Source organism: Rhineura floridana, chromosome 4 (genome assembly GCF_030035675.1).
Source record: "Rhineura floridana isolate rRhiFlo1 chromosome 4, rRhiFlo1.hap2, whole genome shotgun sequence".
NCBI lineage: Eukaryota > Metazoa > Chordata > Lepidosauria > Squamata > Rhineuridae > Rhineura > Rhineura floridana.
In genome coordinates, this window is record NC_084483.1 from 132,798,630 (window position 1) to 132,810,508 (window position 11,879).

General features: G+C 42.0%; 1 protein-coding gene across 2 annotated transcripts in view; it reads left to right on the plus strand.

The window, feature by feature from the left end:
• PGBD5 (piggyBac transposable element derived 5) overlaps positions 1-11,879 on the plus strand; it is a 123,247-nt gene that overhangs the window by 97,915 nt on the left and 13,453 nt on the right. For both annotated transcript variants that reach the window (XR_009762328.1, XM_061624474.1), the window contains exons 4-6: positions 1,698-1,878; positions 6,104-6,301; positions 6,612-6,717. Coding sequence is in view for 1 of the 2 variants with exons in the window: in XM_061624474.1 (XP_061480458.1) it covers positions 1,698-1,878; positions 6,104-6,301; positions 6,612-6,717 (485 nt within the window). In the remaining variant the exon portion in view is untranslated. The remainder of the gene's footprint in view (positions 1-1,697; positions 1,879-6,103; positions 6,302-6,611; positions 6,718-11,879) is intronic.

The following is an 11,879-nucleotide window of genomic DNA, read 5'->3' on the forward strand; positions in this document are numbered from 1 at the left end:
CTACATGCCCCCTCTGTTTTATTGCTTGGCTCCAGTTGTGGCAGCTTTGCCTGTAGCAGGAGAGTTAAGGGGAAGCTTTGCAGCTCGCTGAGCCTCTGAGGATTTTGCTTTGCTTAGGGACGGGTGTTTACGTGAAAGCGAAGGAAGCCCAAAAGGAAGATACATGCACACAGGCAGTGAGACGGTGTCAGTGGGGGCACAGAGGCAACTGAGTAGCAGGGACCAGGTGGGCCTTTTCCTTCCTCTCTCCCTCCTTTCCTCCTCTCTTCCCTCTGGGGGCTGCATCTTTGCCTGGCTGCAGGGTGCAGGGAGGGACAAGAGACTCGATTTCACGCTGCAGGCAAAAGGTAGAGAAAAGCAGCAAATGTGCTGCTGCTAATGTCATCTGCAAGGGCTAGAGGAAAGAACAGGGTGACCTGGCAGCATGACATCGTAGCGCAACTGGCTTCTGCTGCTGGAAAAAAATGGGGGGAAGGGCAAATAGCGGGGATGGAAACAATGGGTGGAGTGAAAAGAGGTCAGGGTGGAGTCAATAATGTGGGAGCGTTGAAGAACATTTATATAGTGGGAGGAGGGGCAGATGTTCCAGTACCAATCCATTACAAATCCACAATGAAAGCGTAAAATGCTTGTTGTGGCATACACCTACAAGGAGACAGCCCTCTGGAGGTGCTCATAGAGAAGCGGAGATAGATCATCTCATGGCTCTGCCATGCAAATGGCAGCTTCCCAATGGAAACAGGAAGTGAGAGCTATGACCCAGTCTGGTCTTTTCTTTATGTTTCCAGCGATGTTGAGTAGGGCTAACTTCTTGAATCTTGCAAATAGCCATCTTTCTAGAATCTTAAAATTTGCTTATGTTGATCCAATCTACAATGGGCCACCTTGTGTATGCACCTGAATGGGTTGGAGTTTTCCATCTTTCTTTCCTTTCTCCCCACTGTCTCCTCTCATTAACCTTCTAACATGAATTTTACATTCCTGATAAACCAATGGCAGTTACAAAGAGAGAACAACAGAATGTCAGCACTGTGCAAAATGGTGAGGAAACTGGGATGTCTTTCGCTGTCCTCACGTTATGCATAAACTTATTTGGTGTCGCATTAAGACCTAATTGATTTACTCATTCTGCTTTGAGAGAGCAACATATAAGCCTGGGATGAATTTCCTTTTCAAGGGCAACATTGCAGGAGGTTCAGCCACCTGTCTCTTTCAGTCATGGAGCATCACAGCACTATTCGATCCCGATTATATTTACATTTTGTAAATTGGGGTATCTGTATTTGACAAACGCCTTTCTCATCTATGAAATGACAAAGCTTGTTGTACAAATAAAACCTGATTGGTTGCATTGTTCATGTTTTTGTGACTGGCTCCAACACTCCCTTCCACAGCATCCCAGAAAGTATATTTCATTTCACTCTTTTAAATAACACTTCCTTGACTGTTGTCTCTGCTCTAAGCCTCTGAGAAATCCATTCCCAAGTATTAATTAAAACATGGCTTAAAGAATATCCATTCATGATGGTCATGTGGGGGAAACCTTCCCTGTCCAGCAGAAGGGTTAAAGGACTGATGAGGTCTTGGCATTAATTAGGTATCTACTTGTGATATTAGGCTCATTTCCCAGAAGGACCAGAGTATTGCCATTGGCCTTTTTGCACATTGACTTTTCTCCCACTTGCTTGCTTGTTAAGATCTATGTCCATCTGAAAGAAGGAAGTGGGACTGAAGGCTTGGATGCTTTGAAGAACAAAACCCAGCTCCACAGCATGGTGGCCAAGAGCCTTTGTCAGAACGCTGCAGGGAAGAACTACATCATTTTTACTGGCCCCAGCATTACCAGCCTGAATCTCTTTGAAGAGTTTGAGAAGCAAGGTTTGTGTGGGGCTACATATTGACCTGTGGGGGTGGCCTCCAGTTCACAAAACCTTGTTTGGTTTGCCTTTAAGGTGCACAGAATTCTCTTGTTTTCTTTCTGCTATGACAGATTAACTAACAACAGACTCACGTGGCTTTTGTGGAAGAATCCTGTGGAATATGGACCTCACATTTCCATTCTATGAAGTTTGAAAGGAGAAAATTTAATTCATTAGTGTTTCATTGCTGTGATACTTTAGGGGTAGCAGAGAGTAGTGCTGTACTGAAAATTTCTCCTGCTTTCCTCCACCCCACCCATTCTCCAGCAATTATGGGGAAAGAAATTGTATTTGAAAATTATCAAAGAGGAGAGGAAATGTTGGTGAAATTTTCATGGGTTTTTCTTGCACTTACTTAATTTTCAAGGTGGCCGAGGGGTGCTTGTGAACGTCCTTTCATTCTACAAATCATCTCTCCTGTGGTCTGCAGTGGTCTTCTTGGGTGCCCGTGTTTCCTGAAAACCTCAAGGCATTCTCAGCTAGGCTGTCTTGTAAGCACAGGAAAGTGGCAAGACTGCCTACTGTGTGCCTGACAGCTGTTTGATTATTTTTAAAGGTTTTGTTTAGTGAAGAAATTGTAAAGTCTCCTGAGAATGAAGCACAAAAAGTGGAAGTCTCTTTTGCAGGGAAAAAAGAGTTTTGAGACACAGGGGAAGAGGCTTTGGCACAACACTGGCAGAAAGTGGCAAAACCGTGACTGAGATGGCATCTCTGGGGAATGGAAATGCAATACAGCAAAGGTGTCTCCCCCTTGCTCCTGTGCTACAGCTGGCATGTTGCTAGTTCCACCCCTACCTGGTATAACATAGACAGTCACATTCATATCATACATTTAAAGCACTCTTATACCACTTTAAAAGTCATGACTTCCCCCTAGAGAATCCTGGGAATTGTAGTTTGTTAAGGGTACTGGGAATTGTAGCCGTGAGGGGTCTCCCAACAATTCTCAGCATCCTTAACTGTTTACAGTTCCCAGGATTCTTTGGGGGAAGCCATGACTGTTAAAGTGGTATAAGAATGATTTAAAAGTATGATGTTGGTGGCCTACGGTTTTGGCTGTACACCACCATAAGTGCCCAAGGGAGGCAGATAAGCAGACAGCTGTAGCCTAAGCTGTATGTAGGGGGGTATTTGTTACTTTTGCTCATTTCTTCATATGAGCAAATAAAGGTGTATCCCTGTACTTAGGACGAAAACAGATGTGGCCTAGGAGAATGCAATTTCCAACTTTTCATTTTCACTTTAACATAGCTGTGGGGTCCAAATCTAAATCCTATACCGCTATACAGACATTAAAGCCAGGGGAGACTGGTGGCTCCGATGTCAGTGGAGCAGCAAATCTGCTCCAGCTTTTAGTCTGAACTTTCAAGGAGCTATCCGAGGTGATAGTTCTTTAGATAGCTCCTTGGAAGTTCAGACTAAAACCCGGAGCAGATTCGCTACCCCGCTGACATTGGAGCCACCAGTCTCCACTGACTAAAGCTACTACTTGTCCCAAATACAGGTACCTGTCTTGGGGGGGGTGTAGCTTGAGGTTTGTGCCATATAGATCACAGAAATGCCTCATTCTGATTTCTTGAAACTTTTCTTCCCCTGTGAAAGAGGCTTCCATTTTTCTGCTTCATTCTCAGGAGACTTTAGAATTTCTTCATAAAAAAACCTTCACTAAAAAAAATGTTGTTAGGTACATTGTAGACAGTCTCCTGCTGTTCCCATGAAAATAGAACAAACATTGTTTTTTCACCCTTTAAGCTCCTTGCTAGCATGAAATGGACAGAAGAGGTCCTGGGCTAAGTGTCTGTAGACATGACAAGCAGTCTAGAACTTTGAACAGCATTTTGCAGGGTCACCTGTACCCCTAGCGCCTTATGTGCACAGTTTTCCAATTCTCTTCATGATGGGTTCATAAACCACTAGAGCCCTTCAAATAACGTTTTGTATGGTAGGTTACACACACACATACACACGATCAGATCAATCATATGTCAGTAGCAAGTATCATTAGATTCAATAGGGTTTTCTTCCATGTAATCCTGCAGAAGGTTGCAAGCTGAGTTGTGTACCTTTGCCTCCATCTTTCCAGGATGGAAAAGGAGGACAGGGTGCCAAATAGGCCCTACCTCTCACCATGTGCTCTCTCTGGGAAGGGAAAGGAAAATATGCTACTGCAGCACCTAATTCTCCCCCTGCTCCCCCGGCCCAAATCAGGTCCTCAGTTGCTGTGGTTCTTTTTGCAAAGATGCCATTTGATATTTGCTTCAGCAGCAGGCTCTCTAATGGTGGTTGCTGGCTGATAAATGACAAATGGCTTCTTTGCAAAGATGAGCACAACATGATGGACTGATGCAGAGAGGTCCTTTTTCTTCCTGAACAGAGCATAAGACAGACAAAGGTTATGCTCCTATGCACAGGAAAATGGGCTAAGCCCCACTGAACTCAGTAGGGCTTGCTTCTGAGTAGCCTCACAGGCAACTGAGCTGTGACAAAGTCTCTGGCTCTGTTCTGCTCCTCTGACTTCCAGGCTCACTTCTGTGCTGTTGGTGTCAAGGCTTCACCCCCACAAGCAAAAAAGCTATGTAAGGAGGCACTTGCTATTCAGATTTAACAAAACAGAACAGATCAATTGATCCAGATGGATTTAATTTTTATTGCACTCTACCCTAGCAACTGTGAGTTTCAGTTACGTATTTATTTATTTTAATCCTTGTTAGTTCCATGTGCCAAGTGGTGGCACTAAATCTACTGCTACTGTTAAAACAGTTGCTTTTCTCTGTAATAAATCTGGGATGCCTCATTTATTCTCTTGCTTTGGAGGAGTATATATGACTTCTTGATATATGGCTCCCATTACCCTTTGTAAGGTATAGTCCCTATGCAAGTTCTCTGTCTGTACTAAAAGAAAGATTATGTTTAATTTCCTCTGACCTTTTTTGTGTAAGCTTTTGAATGAAAGGCCCTCTTAGTAAACAGGGTAGTGTTGATTTCACACTACTGGAGAAAATGAGACCTCTGCAGTGGGCCTTAATGGCTTCTGAGTATGGTGGGCAAACTGATAGACAAAAGGCTGAAGGGGAGAACAGCATTGCACCTGCTGGTCTAGTGTTGCAGTTGTGCTGGCCATGCTATCTATGTATTAAGGGAATATTGGAGAGAGGAGCCTCCTCTTTGTGCATAGGCACCCCCCTATGTTCATTATGTGAAGTGAATGCATGAATTGAGCTCATCTTAGATTGCACTCCTATCTTGAGTGGTTGCAACTGAACTCAGTGAGGCTTATTTCTGAGTAGACATGCATAAAAGTTGTACTGATAGTCCCGTTGAAGCAATTGGATACCATCAAAATTTTCTACTCCCAGTTATAGTAGCCACCTAGTGTTTACCAGTTGGTGCTGCACATGAGATTAGGCTCAATGGTGTATCCAGCTGCTCCAACCATCATAGTTGTTTCTCTCATTTCCTAAGAGCCCCAGAACTAAAATGTGAATCTTTGTGTTCAGATCCTGCTAGCATTACTGCTGGATGTCCTTCTACTTACTCAAAGTCACTAATGCAAACAAATCCAATTTTTCCTTCTTGGCTCCTTCACCCCCCCCCCTTTCAAGATTCCATTGGAGCTTAAGAAAAGTTGGATTTTTGAATAGGACAACACTATGCTACCAAAAAGACCTGGAATGCAAGCCACAAATGCAAGGTGGTGTTTGTTGGATAGTAATGTTCTAGACTAGAGGTGGTGAACCTGTTGCTGGACTACAACTCCTATCACCCCTAGCCAGCATAGACAATGGGTGAGGATGATGGGAGTTATAGTCCAACAACATCTGGAGGACCACAGGTTCTTCATCTCTGCTCTAGACATTGAGGACATTACTGTCATGACCTATGGTGCAACTAAGCAGATCCACCTTCTTTGATGTTCCCATTTCTAGTAAGTACTTGCCTCTGGAAATATGTTAATGTCTCATATATATAGCAGATAATTCACCAGACCATTCATCTGAGCTTCAGTATTATGTGGCATGCTTTACTGAGACAAGGATTTCCTTATGAAAACTAAGTCATTGACCCACCTATTAGGGCAGCTTTTTTCCCCTTCAGTCTTGTAGGTCAGTAGATGATTCTGTTCTGTTCAATTCTGGAACCACAAGGTAGTTTGCTAATAGAAATGTCTTATCTTCCATTTGCAGAGATTTATTGTTGTGGGTTATTAAGTGCAAGAAAAAGTGACTGCACAGGCCTGCCTCCATCTATGCTAAATAACCCAGATGCTCCTCAGTCTCGAGGACAATACAGGATAAAGATGAAAGGAAACATGTCCTTGATCTGCTGGTATAATAAAGGATATTTTCGGTTTTTGACCAATGCTTATTCTCCAGTTCAACAAGGTGAGGGTTCCAAGAAACTATTGTACTAAAAAGTTGGAGGTGATGGGACCTTCACTCCAAATGGAAAAATGTAAAACGGGTTACAATTTTAGGGCAATTAAGGGTCAAGCTAGACATGACATTAGGCATTTCTTTGCATCTAACGTGCAATTTTTAAAATGTTTATTTTTCTACAAAAATGTGAAGAGCATGCTTGGGGGAATGAATGGGGCTGAAAATAGGATCAGAGCATGCTGTGTGTTAACTACTGTGAGAATGGTTAACTAAAAGTGACAACAACAGTGTTTTTATTTATTTTTTATTGAAACAGGCGTTATCATTAAGAGGAAAAGTGGAGAGATCCCTTGCCCATTGGCAGTAGAAGCTTTCGCAGCTCACCTTAGTTATATCTGCAAATATGATGACAAATACAGCAAGTAAGCAAAACGGTGGGTTGGTGGGGGCTTGTGGATGAGCTTCATACTATTGGAAGAATGGTATTTCTCTCAGATTTTCACCAGAAACTTGGTACCTGGTTTTGTCTTCCCTGGATCCAGCATTAACAGCAAAGAGCTGTGCTGCCAGCTTGCCTGGAGATTGTCTGTGTGAACTAGACAGGGGGAGAAAAAGATGTTTTTCAAGCAGCTAAAATCCACATACAACCGCTGTCCCTTGTGAGTTAACCCCTGAGCTTCAATGCGTATTTGCTTCAGATTTATCGCAACGAGTATTGTATTCTACCATGTAGAAGCAGCATATTCTAACATGCAGAAATGGCATGTAGTGTCTGTTTCCATGTCGTAGTCCTTCCTGAGTTGTACCACTTCACACTGCAGGTGAGGACCGGCATGTTCTGACAGTTTTCCTCATGTGAAAAGCTCCTTGCATTTGGAAAACTATCATGTCAGGGAGTTTTACCCTTTTTGCACCTTTTTCTTTTAAACTCTTTTTAAACTCCAAGGTGCATTTGCACAGGGGTAAAAACACTCTGGTGTGAATCAAGACATGCTGTAGAAGATCCATGATTGGCTTTCCTAATTTTTATTCCCACTAAAGCAGCTGTGGGGGACTCTGAATTTCGATTGGAGCGGGGGGGGGGGAGGACAGGGTGTGTTTAACCCTTTCACCCATGCTGCAGTTCTGCCAGAAACCTCGCCCCCAAGTTGCTATTTGTCTTGGGATGGAAGCTTCCATTGGTGCCAATAGCAGCTTCCCTTAAGAGGCTAATTGCAACTGTTAGTGGTGAAGATTTTTGTCAAGACTGTAACATCTAGGGAAAGGGTTAAAAAGCCTCTTCCTCCCCCCCAATGGTCCCAATCCTGCTTCCCACCACAGCTGCTGTTGTTAAAGCAGACATGGGGAAAACAGGGCTTCTAGGCTGGTAAGTGGGGCAGCTTGATGGGACCACGTGTCACCGGTCCTGAAAGCACTGCACTGGCTGCCAGTGAGCTACTGGGCCAAATTAAAGGTGTTAGCACTACAATACAAAGCCCTAAATGGCATGGGATCCAAGTACCTAAAAGAGTGCCTTCCCCAGTTTCAACCATCATGAATCCTCCACTCATCAGGTGAGACCTTGTGGTGGTGCCACTGCTGGGGGGTTCCTAGTTAGTGTTGACCCATGACAGGGCGTTTTCAGTGGTGGTTCCCTGTTTGTGGAATGCATTCTCTGGTGAGGTGTGTCTGTCTCCCTCATAGGCTTTCAGGAGAAATTTAAAAACATTCCTGTTACCATGTATTTCATGGGTGAAAGACACTGTTCATGGCAATCCTGAGATCACTGTTTATAGATATATTTTTTTTAAAAAAATGTTTTATCATTGTGTCTGCAACCCTGGGTTCCATTGGGAGGAAAGACAGGATATAATTCAAATAATTATTGTTGTTGTTGTTAAATGGATTCATGCATTGAAGCCATGACTGTCTTGGTCCGAAGATTTAGGCACCAAGTTGGGCTGTAGAAGACCTACCTGGTACAAAAGTCCTTTCAGACTGTGACAAGATGGCTTCAGCCACATGGACTCTAGGTTTTGGAATAGCTTCAGCCCAACCTTGTCACTGCAAGAAGGTCTCAGATAGAATGCACAAAAAAGAAACAGATAACCTTTTGGCTCATCTCTTAAAAAACAACCCTGTTTCAAGTGAGCAAAGAGTGTCTACCACCATCAGTATGACAAGTCAGAACCAGGGGTTGTAAAAAGCCTAACAGAACTGGGCAAAGCTATAAATCACCCCAGAGCTTGGCAAACACATCTCTGCCTGGCAACAACCCAATTAGCATTTCTGTTGGGAATTCCGGGAAAGGAAAGGCAAGCTGACCAGAATTCACAGTGGTGCTCCTTGGCTGTAACAAAGATAATTAAACCAAGGAAATGCTATGTACAGATGTTAGCAGAACTGGCTGCTTTGCAAGGTTTGCTGACTCCCAAAACTGGGCTTAGGCACTGTAAAAGGGCAGCAGCCATGTCAAGCAAAGTCAGGATCATCACAGTTCGAGAGAGTAGTTTTATTTATTAATAGATTTCTCTTCTGGTCTTCAACTTCAGTTTCCATATCAGTTTACAAAAAGACTTACCCTATCCTTTTCTCCCTTCCAACTGATAGCTGTGTTAGTCTGTTGAGGCAATGAAAGGACCCTAAAGGAGGAATAGCCAACATGGTGTTGTCTGATTATTTCTTAAATAATTTTTGAATATTTTATTTAAACTATTTTTAACCCACTCTTCATCACATAGCGATAACACGGTGAGATACAATAGGGTGAATAAAAAAAATCAATTACAAAGCATAAACAAGCAATCACTATAGGAGCAGATATAAAAAAAAACAGAGTTAGTAACAACAGTATCAAAATCCCATGAAAGCCTGATGGAACATGTGGGGTGGTATGCAGTGCTAGTCCTACCTAGAGTAGACTCATTGAAGTTAATGGGCATGACTAAGGTTCATTTCTGAGTCTACTCGAGTAGGACTTAGTTGAATACAACCTGTGATCTTTTGAGGATATGACATCCTACAAGTTCTTCTAAGGTATTTACAGCTTTGTATAGATGACACAGATTTATACATGTCATTAACTTAGACAGCAACCAATCATGACAGTATGGCATCCTTGATGTCATCCCCTGGTCAAGCTTCTGAGCCTCCCCCTAACTACTCCCTTGGTCACAAGTTATAGAGAGTGATTACTTTTTCTCTGTTGAAAAGTACATAAAACTGAAGGAGGAAGTTGAAAGTGTGGCACTCTTTCCTACTTCCTCTTTCAGCTATGTGCTTTTCAAGGCTCGGATTAATTCTACAGGACCTTTCACCCGGATCCCTTGGAAAAGCAAATGTGTGCTTTCTCTCATTCTCTCTCTCTCTCTCTCCCTCTGTGTGTGTGTGTATAGGGGGATAAACTGTTGGAAGGGGAAGAGAAGTGCCCATGACATTCACTCAAAAATCCAAATATAATTTAAAATTATTTTTAATAATAATAATAATAATCCACGTGTCCACAAACCTAAAAAGGTGCCCCCGCTACTGTGTGAGTGGGTTCATAAATATGGATGTGGCAATTATAACTAAAGCTGACATCTTACATGCGTTTAATAATTGTTATTAATAATTAATAATTATTGTTAATAATTGTTATATGCAGAGATAGTTAATTGTGAGAATTATAATTCCAAGATGACACTAAACACAAGATGTTCACAATGCTTTTAATATACTTTTGTAACAAAGAGATAGACTGTTAATTATATTTAACTTTTTTCTCCTACAAATGATATCTTTGTGGTTGAGGGTATACAAAAATGTATCAAGTTTGTGCTTTCGTTATTTTATTTAGTATTGTACGTTATGTTTTCAAATTTTAAAAATGTGATTTCTTCACCTGCATTCTAAAGTGATATATTCCCCAAAGAGCAACACAGTGTCTGCTTTTCAGATAGTTGAATTAGTTCCTTGATGTATTTGGGACAGTTGAGTACAGCCTTTGTACTCAGAGGCTATCTTGAATCAAACAAAATGTCATGGTGATCAGTTTCCAAATACAGAAGCTTCCCGTATTATGGAGTAAAGAGAAAGGAAAGTGTCTCCCCAGCCTTTTTTGGCAGAATTTCTGCCTTGATTTATTTGTCACACAAAAAACAAAAGAGCTTTTTGCTTTGTAGAACTTAGCTGAAAAAAGGACACAAATAGTGACATCATGGCAATGAAAGGCAACCGCCGGAACCAGAAATTCTGTAGGCAGAATAGGATTGTAGGCTGGGAAGTGGGGCAGGAGGGTTGGCATTTGGCCTCTGCAGGAAAAGGAAAGGATTTGGCAAAAACAAGTTTGGGTATCCTTTCTTTAGGCCACTTCTTTGAGAGACGTTATACAAATCTCTTAGGAACTGAACACCAAAAAATTTATACTGTGGCCACTTGATTTGCCCAACTCAGGAGGTGCATTCTTCACACCAAAACACTGTTCTGGAATATGCAAGCAGTAGAAAAGTGAGTAAGTTCTCTTGTGCGGAGTTTGCCGTTTTATTTGCACTAATCATCAACATGCCCTAAATGGCCTCTTAGAAATAGGGATAGGTTATCATCCAAAGCGAGATCATATACTTCTTATAAATGGGCCACTTCAGCAGAAGTAAATCTAAAGGTATTGTAAAGGCATCAGATCAAAGCCTTCACAGATTTCTGTTTCAGGCCCATTATAAGCAGCTTGGTGAAGGCTTTCCCCAGCAAATGGAGGTCCCATATCATGCAATTGAAGACTAAATCTGTGGACTTGTTTATGTTTCTAAAGCATTTCCCAGAAGCATTTTTATTATTATTAAAACACCTTAGGTTCTCAGTGGAAGAACAAGAGTATAAGCAGCCCTTTAAAACAGTTAATGGTACTCCATTGCACTCAGACTTAAAAGCTAGTAGTGGATCTGCACAAATTAGGAAGCAAATAGTAGAACAGTGTATGGGTCATCCTTTAAATTGAATAAAAAGAGAGCAGGGCTTGGGTCCAATGCAGCAGGTGCTACTGATACTTAGTCATTTTAAATAAACATAACAGCTTTTATTTGATGGTGAGGAGGGAGATGGTCTTACACAACAGGTGGAGAGTCTGTTTCCTCCATCTCACTCAATTAAAACTGGAAAGAATCAAATTTCCAGTGGGGAGATTGCACATGCATGCACACACACATACACTTTGCCTTTGAGCAACATCTGCAACAGAAATCATTTAAACCTTCTGATTCGTTCAGTTATTCATTCATTATTTAAAATGGCTCTCTCCCCAGCAGATCAGAGCAGCTCACAACATCAACCGGGCAACCAGCATACAACATCTCCATTTATTTCACTCAAGATTTCTTCAGTTGACCATGAAAGGGTCCCTAGCCAGACATGACATAGGAAGCTATTGCTTTTAGATTACCTTTTGAGGCATGGCTGACTTAGTCGAGCTGCAGTTTCAGAACTGGTAGCCCCTTCACATGACCAAATTCCACATGGAGCTTGTTGAAAGGGGATTGACAAACTGTTTGTACTGAGAGAGAAAGATGTCATGGCTCTCATAGAGAGATGTCATTGTTTCCACATTCCATAATTTAAAAGAAAATATCAT